The sequence below is a fragment of the Siniperca chuatsi genome, linkage group LG16, assembly GCF_020085105.1.
Source record: "Siniperca chuatsi isolate FFG_IHB_CAS linkage group LG16, ASM2008510v1, whole genome shotgun sequence".
NCBI lineage: Eukaryota > Metazoa > Chordata > Actinopteri > Centrarchiformes > Sinipercidae > Siniperca > Siniperca chuatsi.
Window position 1 is genome coordinate 14069126 of NC_058057.1, and position 17101 is coordinate 14086226.

Below are 17101 nucleotides of genomic sequence, written 5' to 3' on the forward strand. Positions count from 1 at the left end.
TTCACCACAATCAAATATTTCCATACAAAATTAAATTGTAAAATTCCATAAAATGCAAATGATCAGTATCTGCTACAGAAGTGGCATTGGACACTACTACTGCTGATCTACAGTGTCATCCAGAGAGACTTTCTGCAGCCTGTATTATTGAAAAGAAACAACAGTGAAGAACTAAATTAGTGGGTAATGATGGGTTCTTTTTGGGGGGGGCTATATAATAATATCACTGTTGGCACAACAATGAATACAGGTCACAAATCAGAGTCTCTGAATTGAGACTTCATTCATTCTCCTTCTACTGTGAGCCCCATTAGACAGAGCTGATGGATGTGCCTCTCTCAGAGTTTCCATTTGCAGTCCCTTGTGGTCATGTGACATACATAATTGGTGTCACTCTGATTGACTGTAACACCACAGTGAGGGGCAGGCCACACTTCTCAAGATTTGCATGTAGCCTCTTAAGTTCTTTTTACTGCATCTGCTGCCTGCATGCAACGGTCCACTACACTGGAGTACTTTTGGGAAGTATGCTTGTTTCCTGTCACACCGGTGTGTAAGAGGGGAAAAAAATCAAAAAGGTTGTATTTAGCTTAGCTTGGCACAAATACTGGAGTGGAAACAGTTCTTGTCTACCAAAATGAAGTGTCACGAAATGCAGACATTTCCTTTATTACATAATTTATCCTGTTAGCAAGTAAGATACCCACCAATACATCTAAGAATCACCTGGTCAGAAAGAGCGTAGTAAGGAAAGCAAATTTTCAGCCAGCTCTGTTCCTCAACAAAGTTTTTGTTAAGCTCATTGTTTAATTTTACAGACCAACAATTTACTGTATGATTGAATCGTACCTGTCTCATCAATCTACTCCAAGCTAGAGCTGCAATGATTACTCCATTAATCGAAGAAAATTATTTTGATAATCGATTAATCGTATTAGTCATTTTTCACGTACAAATTTCAACATTTGCTGGTTTTAGCTTCTTAACTGTAATGATCTGCTGCTTTTCTTTGTCATTTATGATAGTAACTGAAGAGTCTTTGGGAAGAAAGAAGCAATTTGAAGACAACACTTTGGGCTCTGGGAATTTTTTGACATTTTATAAACGAATCATTAATCGTGAATATAATCGGCAGATTAATTGATAATCAAAATAAGCCTTAGTTGCAGCCCTACTTCAAGCAGCAGTAGGCGGCACCAAATGGCTGACAGACAGATTTAGTGACTAGCTGCTAAAGAAAGTCAAATTATCTAGGAGCTATAACGCCAAGATATTTTTCTTAGGAGTGTGGGTGGAGACTGAAGAGCTAAAAAGAGAGTGACTGTTGGACTTAAATTCATCCTGTTCCAGACTCACAACTCCAATGGGATGATAATGTTGCTCCATGGCTGCTGGACGTGTCGGTAAGCTAACGTGCTAGCTTAAACAACTTTACCAGCGAATAACATGTCAGAGCTGTACTGCTAGCTTGTTTGGATTTCTTCAGCTCCCTTGTGGCAATGAAAACAAATACAGCTTTAAGAATTTTTAGAAATTCAGAGGTGGGTTTGCATTTTAAGGCCTCCACATCCATACAGGTGTTCAGCTAACTACTCTGGCTTAGACCTCTGCTCAGGTTGAAAGTGGGTGGATACATGTTGGGAATTATGCAGTATCACCAAACTATGTATGTGATGTGAAAATGGTGTAAGTTTTTCCGCCCTAATAGGTGCAACAAAACTAACTGGAGAGTGAGGGAGATGTCAATCAACAGAACATGCCCAAGCAGTCTTGATTGATGAGTCTGGAGCATGGGTGTGTATGGGCTTCAAAGAAATTTGCTTTTTATTCTTTTGGCATTAGGGATGGTCTCACTTGTTCTATATTTTGACGTGCCTCCTAAATCTTTGTTTTCACTCAGAAAGTCCTCTTTCTCTAGATGATTAGTAAGTAAAATTGTAAGAAAGTATAGTCGCAAATAAACAGTATCATGTCAGCAGGTTGAAGATGGTGGCCGACCACGTTCATGTGAAAGTAGGTCTGCTGTGAGCATAATGTGACATTGTTTCTCATGGAAGCGATGTGAAAAACAGTACTCAATTAGACTATTGCTGCTGCTGCAAAAAAAATTTAAAAGTATATAGCAAAAAACCTCACATCAGTTTCCAAATTAAATACAATGATACTATTCCCCTACTCAATATTTATCATTACCTCTTTCATAATAATGCTGCCTTAATGTTTGATTTGGTGAGATGACTTCAATTCTCAAATCTTCTGGAAAAGCAAAGAGTGTTTGAGGAAGCACCTGCTTGCTAGCACAGAGTTATTTCCATGGTAAACACTGGAAGAGTGAGGAACGTCATCCGGAGCACAATAATAAGGGGCTTTCCCAAAGCCATGTTTACCTCAGAGCAACTTGCCTCTGCAACAGCTGCATAGAGTTGCTCCCAACTACATTACTGCAGACCCAACTGCAGATGTGTGTTTTAAACAAAGAAAGTGACAGGTACCCTTTTGGTACTTGAAATATCATAGTAATGGATAATTTTACTGTACATATGAAAGTTAAGAAACACATATAAGAATAAATAAATATGCTGAATTTAGCAAATTAACTCAGTATGAAGGCTGCCATCTTACTACACATGCACTAAAATGCCTTTAAATATGCAGCAAACACTGTCATTACAGTAACCCCCACGAATAAAGCTACAATACAGTTTCACCAGTGTGCTTGATGTCTGCTGTCCAATGGAGGGAAAGCAATCGGAAAAGTGAAGCTCTCCCAAAGCTCATGAACATCCCAGGGGAACAGCAGAAGTGCCTGTTGAATGCATGGGGGGGGGAGTTCAATTGTTCCTTGTTTATTGACAATCACTTTGTCTTTTTAAGGCAAATGCAAGAGCGAGACCTTCTCTCACTCCATGTGTGACAGAGGATAGAAATGGTTCCCACACAGACAGGAAGTCAAAGAGGGGCCTCTTGTGATGTAGAGGGGGATCAAAATTGAGTGTGTCTGTGTGTGTGTGTGTGTGTGTGTGTGTGTGTGTGTGTGTGTGTGTGAATAAATCAAAACTTTGAAATGACACTGACTGAGCACTTGCATTACAACTTCTAGTAAATACTAAATTTATAATCTGTATTTTATATAATGAGTGTCCAGTTTGGCCACTCACAAAAATCTAAAGCACGCACATAAGCACATGTACAAACATTTTCAGTCACATGCAGTGCACACTCACACTGTTAATGGGAACTGAAAGCGCTCATTGGCAGCATGTATGCTTTTGGCACAGAGATGCCCAGGACCGCGTTAGTAAAGTAGACCCACGCTCCCTGTCTTTCCCACCGTTGTTCAGGTTATCCTGTGGGGCCACTTATGACCCTTCTGCAGGCAGGATGCAATGTCTGGGGACCCCAACAGAGCTGTACACAAGCATCCGCCAAGCCCTGGGAAGAAAACAAGGGCTGATGGAAAACCAGAAGAAGGGAGTATAAAGAGAAACAGCAGTTAGCAACCAGGACGCACTCAATAACACTCACCATGCACCTGCAGCCTGTGCGTGTGTATATTTGTGTGTATGTGTGTAGAGTGAAGTGAGATTGTTCCTTCAGAGAACTACAGCACAGCACAGTCCCCACACACAGCACAGGTGGTCCAAACAAAAAACCTGTGAAGTGTTGCCCAGAGAGTAATATCCCCACGTTGCGTGTTGTATAAAGCCTCCCATAGGAAACAAACACTTCCGGTGCTGTAAGATTTATTGTTCCCTGCACTTATAGGTTACAACATACTCTGAATGATATCTTCCTCGCAGGGTTCTTTGATTCATTCTTAATGACATTTAATAGTAATTTAGCATGCGAACTAGAAACAAAGGGGTCATAATTACTGCTAGATAACTCAAGGACACATTGTTTTGTGTTTATTGTTTCCACCGCTGAAGAAGAGGGGTGAATTCCCTCTTCAGTGCATTGTGTGGTGAGAAAAGGAAAGACCTGGTTAACTGTACTGTATGGTGTGAAAAACCAAAGCATTGTTATACTTTGATAGATTGACCGCACATCAGCTTGCGATTCTTTTTCCTCAATGTGACAGATTTCTGCATCTGTATTAACATCCGCACACTGCCCCTCTGCATACAGATAGAGTACAAAGTTCAACACTCCATTGAATCATTTCTATATAGGAGGTCAATGTAGGGGTTATCTATTAATAGAAATGGCATGAATTTAGGGAAAAGCTAGCAAAGTGTCTTGAAATGGACCTACTTTAGGAGAGGCAGGGTTTAAAAATATGACTTTCTACGCCCTCCAGTGTCAACACTGGGGAACATCAACAAGCAGACGACCTACAGTACAGGAAATGCAGCTATGAACTGCTTAATGTGTCCGGAGGTGAATACAGAATCAGTACACAGACTTTGAAAACATTTTAAAATTCTAATGTATTGCTCATTTATTTGCACAAAAAAGAAACTAAAATACAAATCAAGACATTTGTGTAGGAGAGCTTAAAAGTAGGGGTGTGCTGATCAATACCTAAAGTATCTATACTACCTATACTATCTATAAGTATTGCTACTAGCGTCAAAAGCGTCAATACCAAAACAAAAATGGATCTGTCTAACGTCAGAACATGTTCTAGGCACATTTTGCCTCTGCTGCTGTTGAGTTTATGCACAACAAATAATTCACCTCATTAGTTCACAGAATTCACATCATAAACATCTGTTATTTACCAGATCTGTCTTGTGTTACCATGCATTTGATTAAGTAACCAACAGAGAATAGTAAAAACAAATACTCATTTGGTGGTAATAAACATGTAATCAGAAGTAGCCTATTAATTATGGCTTCACCTTATAATGGCTGTTCTCTACATTAGCTGCTCTTAATCTTAAAAAGTATCAGTGTCTGTATTGATTTTGGTGATTCTGGCCCTGGGATTACTTGGTATTGGATCAAAACTTTGTGTGTAATATACAGTCCTACTTATATTGTGTTCCAATTTCTGGTCAGCAGGCAATAAAGGTAAAAGGAGGGCTGCAAAGAGAGTAGGATAAGGAGGTAAGGTGGACACTATTAGACACTTTCACCTAAAAAAACTGAACCTTAAAATATGTTTAAGTAGAATTGAGTAGAAAAAATGGTGATAAACATAATTTGCAGATCTGGCATAACATGAAGAATTAACACTGGAATAATACTTCTTGACATAAAAAGCTGCACCAGTCCATCTTGTGGCAAGAATGTGTACTGCTTTACAGTAGTACTGTAAACATGTATCACAGTTCACTAAGAATTGTTGAGATAAACAATACAGTGGCTTAAACCAACAGAGGAACTGAGAAATATGTCATGGAAACCATACTCTCTCTTTGCATGTACCCAGCACTCAACCACACCTGCTCAACGCTAATCACTCATACAGACACATACAGTACAGTACAACCCATTTTCCACTGCAGATCTTATTTGATATGCAAGGACATTTGAAATTTAAAAAAAGGATCACAGTTACATATTAACACAAATTATGGACTGTCCACCAACACATTTTATACAACTACAACTACTTTGAAATACAGCATATTAATTAGAAAACTTCCTTCTCTTTGTAATTTGAGCGATAAACCTGACCTTAGTCTGAAGACTAAAGATGAACTGTATTCTTCCACTTCATTCATTAACTAGTTGAAGGTTTGATTAAAGTTAACTAATTGAAGTTTAATCAGCAGGTGAGGTGATCTTTGTACTGTTTTGTTAGATGATCTGCCACAGAGGCAAAGGAAGGACAAACTGCTGTCTATTTATGATAAACTATATGTAGTCCCCCAGGGGAGGCCATGGTCTTCACTGTGAGAAAGAGAGAGAGAGAGAGAGAGAGAGCAAGAGAGAGAGAGAGAGCCTTTCAAAAAAAAGAGCAAGTGAGAGTGACACACTTACAAGCAGTTGGTTTTCAGTAAGGAAATTGAAGACATTTTGCATCTGGAGTACTTCTGAAGACACAAGCCTCGGGCACAAGTTCAAGGTATTTATCTGCTGTATGTTTATCTCACTCTACAGATTGCTAACAGAAGTGCAGGTAGTGTAATATTATGCTGGGAAAATTAACAATCGTACCAAATAGTGTAAAATTTTGAATTAAAAAGAGGGATTTTAACAAACAGTTGAACACTAATAGAGTTTTATTGCTGTTCCGTGAAGTCACATAGTTAATGATAATCATAACAGAACATTTACAGCAATCATTTGGAGACCAACAAAAACACGTGTTTAAAAGTGCAGTTAATCACGCAAGAGGTCACATGACATTATACATTAAATAAATGTAGACTAAGAAAAATTAAATTTCTAGTGTGCGGGAAAAGCACGATGAAAGTATTGATAAGGTATGGAAAAAGTAAGGTTGCAAAGGTAAGTGAATAGTGAAGTGAATTTAAATTATCAGTTTCTCCACATGGAAACAGATATGGGATGTATACTGAATCTTATAAAGCTACACTTAAATATAAATATTGATATAGAAAGTTTGTCGCTGCTCAACAGCTATGTGACTTCCACTTATAATATTCCCGCCACAGTTTTAATTACACATCACTGGATATTTTTAGGTAGACTGTCCTCATGACAGTTGTTTTCTGAAAGTAAATTTTATATGTGATTTTATGGCATAATTATATTATATTTTTTATTTATATTTAATATTCCTGTTACAGTGCTGACACAAACATGCTGACATCAAAAGTCATTCAATGAACAGCAAGACAAATAATGTGTGACAACAGTATGAAGTCCAAGCCTCCTACACTCTGTTGGTTGCATACAGTAGGTTACCATACAAGTGTTGCCATTTTAACTTGCCAATTTGCATGTACAACCATAACTTTCGTGATAAACATGAATCCATTCAGGATATTCAACTATTAGTAATGTGGCGTAAACGGGCTCTTACAACTTTTCTTTTCTTCTTTTTTTGGTTCAAGTGATGTTTAGTGTAACTTTTTTCTTTCTATCTAAAAGCTTCAACATACAGTTCTCATAAAACTGTCTCTTCCAATAGATTCAGAAACAGCAATAATATGTAACCATAAAAGAAAAACATGATGCTTTCACACTGACACAAACAGTAAGAGTTCACTGTTCATTTCTGCATTTGCCTATATTGAGTTATTTTTAGCAATCTGTTTCTTTGTTTTTAACTGACTTGACAACATGGCTGTATCTTAAAATGTATATGCAAATGCTCTCATATAAAGATGAAAACATATTTTCCACTTCCTCTTATGAGAGGCAATTTGTTTGAAGTGCATTTCTAACCAAGAAAAGACTCTCCACTGATGATATAGCAATTTTAAAGCAAGTTTAATATATTTTTCAGCACCGGGCATGAACTCACAGACTCACAGGCCCTGCAGTGGGAGGACTGGAGACTGAAAACAGCTTCAGTAAAGCTCATCTGCTTGATCAGGTAAGAGCACAAAAAACATACATGCTGTAACTATCTGAAGCTCTTAGCAAGTACTTAGTATGGGTGGTGGTATTTGATAATGTAGAATAAACTGCACGGCATTATGCAGCATGTTTTCTACTGTTGTACTGAGTAAATCTTGTTAGTAGTACGCAGCATAACTGAAGAAGATTTCCATTATACACGCAGGATGGGCTGTGCTTGCAGTGGCCAGAAACAAGTACAAGATGACAAGTTCTACAAAGGAAAACATAACTCTCAGGCCTCCCACTCATCAAATCACATAGTAAGTAGACCATTGAAGGAAAAAGCTTTACTTATTTGAACTAAGTACAAAGTATAGTAATTTACTGTGATTTGAAATCAATCTAGTTTAATTACTTAAAATTAATTGCCAGTATTTTTCATTGACTTACTGCACACTTACTGAATATTAAAAAAACATGCTTTTTTCCTGTTCTTTAGGGACGAAGTGGAAACACCTATTCGGATAATGGTAATCACTGAACACAACGCATATAACACACTTTCTACTAAAAATAAAAGGTTGACTGCTGCTGTGCAGAGAGACATTAGTGGCAGTGAGAGGAGGCTACATTTAGCGATTGAAATCTCAGTTGGATTTCCTCTGTTCTCTTCTGGGGACAAGATGAGATTATTGGCGAAAGAAAGTCATTTTCATGTCACAGACAGTATGAAAGCTACAGAATCCTCCTTCCGCCGAGAAGAACAGCATTTGTAACCCAGATCTTTGAATTTAGCTGTATGCTTGTGCGGTATACTTCCACCATATTAACTTTTATGACCAGTGCAGCAGCCAAAAATAGTTAAAAGACTATTTTTTAAAATCTAAACTGACCACCATTCGCAATCCATAAAATGACATTACTGTTGTTATTGGCAGATTGCTTCTTTTGAAATAACTCTTTGCTCTGCTTGTCTTTAGAAGACATTGTGTTTGTGGCACAGCATGACTTCAAAGGGACCAACGACAATGATCTACCTTTCAAAAAGGGAGACAAACTTAAGGTTTTACAAGAGTAAGTAGCCACGTCCTAGTCACTAGTATACAGTATGTATTCAGCATTAGTGAAACAAATGACTTAGTACTTCTAACCTGAATGATCTGCCATGTTTGTCTGTTTGTAGAAACGGAGAATGGTGGATGGCTAAATCGCTGGCGACCGGACAGGAGGGCTTCATACCATGTAATTATGTGGCCAGGGCAGATACACTGGAGGTGGAAAAGTAAGAAACAAACAGAAACAGAAAAAAATTCGTACATATTATCAAACTGGCAGATACAATTCAGCACTGTAAAAAAAACTTTTATGGATTGTTAAATAATGTTTTTAAATAGTTGCATAAAGCGTGTTATGTGGTTCTCTCTTCTGCAGATGGTTTTTCAAGGAGATCAGTAGGAGAGAGACTGAACGACTGCTTTTAGCCCCTGGAAACAAACCGGGTGCCTTTCTAGTCCGAGAGAGTGAGACCAGCAAAGGTGACTGCTGTCAGTCTCTTCTTGTGAGCGTGCCACAAATCAGAATTTTAGTGGCAATGCATCTCAGGAAGGCACATTCAGAAACATGTGAATATGTCCAATTTAAAAACGGTTGAAGTATTTAACTCTACATGAAACTGTGCAATCCATTTGCTTCCCCCTTAGGGTCCTTCTCATTGTCAGTCAGAGATCATGTACCAGAACAAGGAGATGTGGTAAAACACTACAAGATCCGCTGTCTGGACAAAGGTGGCTACTACATCTCCCCCTCCAACACGTTCCCATCCCTACAGGAGCTGATTAAATACTACAGCCGTAAGTAATAAAGAGAACATATTCAATCAACAAAACTTTGATAAATTTTTTTTAGAGCTACATCATTTAAACAGAAGTAGGTCTGTCTGTGTATAGGTCTTGAAATGTTTCTTAATTAGTAAATATAAAACATATAACATGTTTTGATTTGGATTTAGATTCAGTAAGCTGTTGTGAAGTCTGCCGTGACTTTGAATTAAAGGGGGAAGTTAGACCCTTGCGATGCGTTGTGCATTTCCTGTGTGACATTGATAGTCTTTCCACTCCTATGAGTAAACCACAAGATAAGAAGGCCAAATCTCTAGAATGGCTGCCAACGCACAGCAACTTATGAGAAAGAAGTACACACAGGCACACACAGACAAGCTTTCGAAATTATTTTAGGAAAAAAGAGCTCATCAGACCTGCACTCTTTCAGAAACAAAATTTGGCACAGCAGAAAAAGAAAGTAAGAAAAAAATGTGTGTATTACATTTGCATGTATCATGTTTGGGTGTAGGTACAGCAGACGGCTTGTGTCAGCGGCTGTATGCGCCTTGTAGGCCTAAGGAACCCCAGCAGCCATGGGCACATGATGAATGGGAGATTCCCAGAGAGACACTGAAAATGGTGAAGAAACTGGGGGCCGGGCAGTTTGGAGAAGTGTGGATGGGTGAGACAAAGCTAACAATTCATCCTGTCATTGGCAACATTTTATAAGCCAAGACAGTAGAGTACAGTGAGTTAAGCACCTTGTTTTAATTCCTACTGCAGGTTACTATAAGAACACCCAGAAGGTTGCTATTAAGACCTTAAAGGAGGGAACAATGGAGCCTGAGGCCTTCCTCCAGGAGGCCAACCTGATGAAGCAGCTGCAGCATGAACGACTGGTGCGCCTCCATGCTGTGGTCACTAAGGAGCCCATTCTCATTGTCACCGAGTTCATGATCAATGGTAAGACAAAGAGGAATAGGGGAGGAGGGGAGATTTGAGGTGATTAAAGTCTTTCCAATGTGGGGTGATCGATTGTGTTACAAATAGGGCTGCAACTAACGAATATTTTCATTACTGATTAATCTGGCAATTATTTTCTCAATTAATCATTTAATCTAAAAATGTCAGAAAATAGTGAAAAATGTCCGTCATATTTTTAAGTTTTATATTATCAGTCCGAAGTGACATCTTCAAATGTCTTGTTTTGTCCAGCCAACAGTCCAAAACCCAAATATATTCAGTTGTCAAGGATATGAAACAAAGAAAAGCAGAATCATCCTCACATTTGAGAAGCTAGAACAAGAGAAATTTGGCAGTATCGCTTGAAAAATGACTTAAACTATTAATTGATTAATCGTTGGAGCTCTAGCTCCAAAGCAATTTAAAAACATGGGCCAACCATTTATAGTTCATTTTTGTCAGTCTTTGTTTAAAAAACTTAAGACTCAAGATCAATGTGAACAAAACACATAGATGGAGGGGCCACAATAAAATTAACACTTGTACAATATAATGCAATCAAATCCAAGGAATTAAAAACTACATTTAGAAAGCTTATAGTGTAGTATTTGTTGCAGACTTGAATTGAATTGTATTGGCCTGCTGGAGCCTTAAAAGCAATGATTGTACCCGTATTACTTATCATGCTATACTAAAATTGTTGCGGTATCACATGAATTTGGTTGCGTCGTCTTTTTTTTTTTTCTACAATTTTTTCTACAAAACTACATTATGTCTTTGATAGAGTTGTGCGTCTCCTTTTCTCATTTGCAGGATGCCTTTTGGACTTTCTTAAAACAGACGAAGGAAAAAAGCTAAAGATAAATAAGCTGATAGACATGTCAGCACAGGTGGGCAACTTTTAATTCTAATCACACGATTTCAAAACAACATGTGAATGTACAGAATCATATCTTGTATGTGACATTTTCATCATATTGCTCACCCACATTTCTCAGTAAAATAATGAAGCCTTTTTCTCCGTAAATACAGAAACCTTTTTTTACTTTGCCTGAGTGCTTCCATCCTTTTTGAACATTTTTTTCATTGCTACTGCTTTTGTTTGCGACAACATGACATTAATATTTAGTTCACAGATTTTTGCATTCTCTGACAACTAAAACACTAGCCTTTCACTGAAGACCTCAAAGTCTATTTATACACACTAGCTGCTATATTCTATTACTTTGAACGTCTGTTATAGTATGTGCTTTGACGCCAGTCATGATGTGAACACACATGGAAACTGTCAGCAGTAGCTGTGTGGTTTCTGTGGTGGGGCTTCTGCTCATCTGGCTTGAAAGCCTCGCCCTACGTCAATTATTAACATCCGGACAGGAAATCATGCTATTTTCCATCCACAGTGAGCTCCCGCAGAACTCTTTTGCCCCTCCAAAAAAAGCATTTTCACTTCCTGAGAGTTGGCACATCCTGTTGAACCCACTTTGCTGCCAATATGACACATTTAAACACAAGTATACACACATACTGTAGCTGCACAATTGCATTTGCTCAACTGAGACAACTGTACACACTGACCAAAGGTAACACATACAGTATGTGTACAAAATCTCCATTTATTCTATGGATTCGGTGTGTTGTAAAACAGATAATTAATTAATTAATTAATTTTCTGACTTTGCATGTCATGTGATGATTCGCTCAAAGAGCTGTCTCCAATATTCTTCTTTTCCTTGCTATATGACAGATAGCTGAAGGCATGGCATACATCGAGAGGAAGAACTACATCCACCGAGACGTGCGTGCAGCCAACATTCTGGTCAGTGACACCCTGCACTGCAAGATAGCAGACTTTGGCCTGGCCAGGATCATCGAGACAGAATACACAGCTCAAGAAGGTGCAGTGTGTGCAGTGTTTCCCCACGTTGGACAACAAATGCATCCAGGGCTGTAGCAGTAGAAATACTGAGGTCATGAGTTAAGAAACGAGATGAAGAATCTAGCGTGGGCGTCAAGGTGAAATACTGTAATGCTGCTTCAGTGACTTCTCTTGACTACCTGGAATAAATACACAGAGTCTAAAAATACTGCAATCAGCCTATAAAATAGCCACCATGTGTACTAAACTTTCTCCAAGTTGCTAAAACCCCCAAATTCCCAGCAAAAAACACTGAAGTCATGTCTTCAGTGTTCTCAATGGTGGCTGTGGCCCTGAAGACATTATTCAAATCCTTAAATTGGATGCACATTATCTCAACCATTGTTCTGACAACATGCTGTTTAGATATAATAATGATGGGAATGTCTGTTTTTGGGTAATCCAGTGAATTAAATACCTGACAAATCTATCACACTGATGCAAAAATCCTGTAAATCCAATACTTGCCAGCATTGCCATAAAAGGACACATTTTATTGCAACATCTCTACCAGTTATCAAATACCTATAATTTCAGGATATATGTAGTCATATCGCCCACGTTACGAAGAACAAACACACATTCACTCTCTCACGCACACATACACACACACACACCCCAACCTACACATTCTGTATAGTCACCACCTAGTAACACAATTTCCCTCCACTTTTTCTCTCCCTCTTTCTGACAACTAGGCGCTAAATTTCCTATCAAATGGACGGCTCCAGAGGCCATCAATTTTGGCACATTCAGCATCAAATCAGATGTATGGTCTTTTGGGATCCTCCTCACAGAGATAGTCACCTATGGAAGAATACCCTACCCAGGTACGAGAAGTGAGAAATAAATAAAAAAAGAGAGAAAAAGCACAAATTATATTGTCTAGAAACCAAATGGTACATTGTTACTGTGCAGCTAAGTAAATTGCAAAATATGAGCCATTAAAATCTCACACTTGCTGCATTTTCTTTTCTCCAAATCAGGGATGACCAACCCAGAGGTGATCAGGTGCCTGGACAGGTCGTACAGGATGCCGTGTCCGGACAGCTGCCCCGAGGAACTCTATGACATTATGATGATATGCTGGAGGCAGAGGCCTGAGGACCGGCCGACTTTTGAATTTCTCCAAAACACTCTCAACGACTTCTTTATCGCCACGGAAGGACAATATGAGATGCAGCCGTAATTAAAGAAATAATAACCCAAAGACAGCAAAATGTCCTAAAGAGAGACGTAAGACTTAAATGGATGGAGGATGAGGACCAACCAAACATCTTCTTTATATCTGATGCAATTTATCTTTTTAAACTTTTCAAATGGACACATTTTTTACTCCTACCTTCTGTCTGAATGCAAAAACTATTTATGGCTTCTTATGTCTCTAGCAGCTAACAGCATCTTAAAACATGTTAAAGTCAGAAAGGAAACATTCAGAACTTCAACGCAAAGTTTAATTATGCTGACAGTACTCCGGCTATTTATGGCTCCCATTCTTGATGACAGCCACAGAGTATGAGGAGACACAATTAGGAGTGATATATACGATGGTTAAAAGGAATATGGAAATACAAACACAGTACATGCATGATGTAAAAAGGCCTTTGGACCCGAGGAAGTCGTCACAGGTAATGTCACAGATTAAACATTTACATGGTACAGAAACGAGTAGCCTGAGATTTACATGCACAATACTTTGCACTTTTTTCCTTTTGTCATTCAGCGGATACGTAAAAAAGAAAAGGGCTTTCTAAAGGGAATTTATACTTGCATACATGTTTTTTTCTAAATAAAAATATTTACATTATTTAGACCTTCGATTTGTTCTTATATTTAATTCCAGTTGGTTTACAATGCCATAAAACATTCTTCACATGCATTTTAAATCAAGGTTTTAGTGGCTACATCACTTTTTATAATTTGTTGTCATAAAGGGTTAATCAGTTCACAAAGAAACAGAACTACTCTACCATGCACATTGCACGTATGCTTAACATAGGACTATACAAGGACGCTTTTTTGACCCATTAAGGAGTGTGACATAAAGTAGACGGCATTCTGAATGAAACAAGAATAAAGAGGGTTTACATGCACAGGATGTCCCATACAAACAGAATAATCACATATAATTCAAAGTATATAAAGTATGGGATTATAATTTTTGTTTGAATCATGTTGAAACATAGGCGAATGGGGGAAAATGTGGAGAGTGATAACAATGAGGTAAAACGCTAACTTTACAACATAAAGGTTTACCTCAGTATCAGTGTTGAGAGACAACAGTAGCCTACAGGAAGGCTTTAAAAGCAACTGACCCTTAATTACAGTGGTTTTGATCCTCTAACTTATCCATCCCTGGGGGGCCCAGACAGTATCTTGAAGATAAAGGAGTCGAATGGCCACGGCAGCCAGGGGTTAAACCCTGCCACTTCCTGAATTGGCAGGAAACAGGAAGTGTGAGTCAGCATTCCTCAAATGCCACACAGCTAGAACGTCCTCACACGCCAAATTGGTGGAGGTCTTAACATTTTTTCCTGCTTAAAAACATCCTTTTGGCATTTGGTGGTTGAGAGACATTCTGAGGAAAGTGTGTTTTCTGTTATGGTCGTGCCTTTGAATTGTGCGGGAGAGAGAGACTTTTTATGGTATTTAATAAAACATGTACTGTGAAAAAACTAAAATCTTTTTAAATATCGATCAGCTCTCATTAATCAACAGTGAAGGCAAATACACACTCAAGATGCACCATCAGCACGCTAAGTGTAACAAGTGATTTCATGTTTATGTACGACTGGCCAGCTTTCCTGTTGTATCATCAAAACAGCTTGTAAGAGCGACTGATTGGTTTTTATATAAGTGAGCTTCGGGCTTTCTCTAAAAATATACATACACTTTGGCGAGTTTCCAACTGACACAACAATAGCATCAACAGCATCTTTCATTTTCTTATACAATACAGTAATTCCATTAAATGCATCCTAGCATCAGATAGATTGATATTGCAATCTGTGCAATATCAGTCTTTCTTATGAATGCAAGCAAAGACAGTTAGTGGCAGTTTGGACTGTTTAATGCATGTGGTGTCTTGCATGTTTTACCTTAATCAATTATGGAAATGAACAATTCGCCATAGTCATGTGGTTCCTTTTCCTTTCCTGACAATACTAATCAAAAAATATAAATGCATACACGCTAGTAAAGAAAAGTTTAATATTTCAAATGCAGAAAATTGAAAGAGGAAAAAGTGCAGTATTACAGTCATGACTATACTCAACCTGCAGAGGTCAGTGTCACACAGGTTCACAAGATGTGCTCTGCTGTAAACTGACTGACGCTCTGCTGGAGACAGAGAGTTTTGCCACTAATGATGTCTGAGCGTCAAATTTCCTGCATTCAAAACGATCTGTAAAATGATTCTTCCAATGATATATTACCACAATGCCAACATTGTGCCTCATATTTTAATTCTTTTTTTTAAATTGAGTGTTTTCACTGAATACTGAGTTGGGATGCAACTGTATTCCATATTTCGGTCTACCATCACACCTACTGCTTTGTGCTAAAGTGCTCCACGGTGTACAAGCTCACATTTCAGATCCTACACGGTGGTCTGAGTCATTACAGCTGTGGTCTCTAACCACCTTGCCACACACTGATCCTATCACAGTTATCTGTATTTATTTGGTCTTTATCCAAGTCTAATTGTCTGGCTTTCTTTGCATCTACAAGTGTTTTTTGTGCTGGAAGACATTTAAGAAGAGTAGATGATCTTTAATTTAAAATCCAGTTAACCTGGAAGGCTCAAAAGGAACAATTATCATAATATAGTCTTTATTCTTACTGTAGAACAATTGCATTACCCTGCTTTAAGGTTTTTGCTTGTTACACCTTTATTAATTTAGGTATTTTTCTTTGCTAATTCTGCTGTTTACCTCTCACCAAATGTAACAGTGGTGGATTATCTATCAGATACCCTCTGTAGAGCACAAGATGAAATATTTTCATTTAATGCAAGACACTGTAGATGTTATGGGACGCAACTAATATTTGTTCACTGTTTTCAAAAGCTACCCCACAGACGCTGATCATAATAACATCAGTCTGTACACTGATAAGCAGCCTCACATTGAAATGAGCCATGATGTTAACACAAGATGACAAGACATGGGGTAGTAAAGGTTGGGAGGCAAATCACCCTCTCCCCTCCCTCTGTTTATCACTGCTGCTGTAGACGGATAATGACGGCAAACGGTGGCTCATACACAGATTGATGACTGATCCCTGCAGAAGGCAACACATCATTAGCATCTTGTGAGGATAACCCTGCACTATCCTCTGGGATAAAAAAAAGAGCACATCACCACAGATGAAAAGAGATGTGCTTTCATCTTCCAATAATGTTGCTGTTTTCAATGGCGTTCAATTGGGATTATGCTCCATATACACATGCTTTCTCTCCTGGGCTTTGATGTCATTAAATTAATGGAGTGCATAAATCAAGAGTGTTCTCTTGATTGAGGGCTCTTGAAACGATGACATAAGAAGCCTACAAAACATTTTTCAAAATGAGCATTTGGAGGATGACACAAAGATGAGAAGAAAACTAGGGCTTGTACACTCATGTACTAAATGTGTATGTTCCACATGATTTAATTTATGACTTAAATTGTTTTATATACACATTTAATTAATCTGTTCTCTGAGTTTGACTTTGAAAGAAAAAGCTAAACTGATTACTGTTTTTATTTTTTATTTTATGAGATCTTTTACTCGTAATATAAAGCTTTATTTCCTAAATTTAACAAACAATTTAAAAAAACAGTTCTTCTTTGTACACCTCAGTCTGTCAAGATTGCTTCAAACAAGAAAGTTTAAGTCAAGACTACATCCAAACATAAAAATAGCTCTAGTAGTAATAGTACACGCATCCAGAGGTTTTATTTAGGAAATATCAATCCATAGTGAGGATGCTCATTGA

The 17101-nt window shown here is 38.1% G+C and overlaps 1 protein-coding gene across 3 annotated transcripts; it reads left to right on the top strand.

The window, feature by feature from the left end:
- Positions 1-5881: 5881 nt before the first annotated feature.
- blk (BLK proto-oncogene, Src family tyrosine kinase) lies at positions 5882-13930 on the top strand. 3 transcript variants are annotated; one of them, XM_044168594.1, is made up of 15 exons: positions 5925-6016; positions 6705-6813; positions 7367-7456; positions 7646-7742; positions 7922-7952; positions 8403-8496; positions 8606-8704; positions 8854-8957; positions 9123-9272; positions 9772-9924; positions 10026-10205; positions 11019-11095; positions 11953-12103; positions 12822-12953; positions 13110-13930. In XM_044168594.1, exons 4-15 carry the CDS (start codon positions 7647-7649, stop codon positions 13310-13312), a joined length of 1470 nt encoding a protein of 489 aa, XP_044024529.1. In that variant the 5' UTR covers positions 5925-6016; positions 6705-6813; positions 7367-7456; position 7646; the 3' UTR covers positions 13313-13930. The 3 variants fall into 3 exon arrangements, with proteins under 3 accessions (XP_044024528.1, XP_044024530.1, XP_044024529.1); XM_044168593.1 differs by lacking the exon at positions 6705-6813 and having other exon boundaries at positions 5882-6016; XM_044168595.1 differs by lacking the exon at positions 6705-6813 and having other exon boundaries at positions 5882-6016; positions 8406-8496.
- Positions 13931-17101: the final 3171 nt, after the last annotated feature.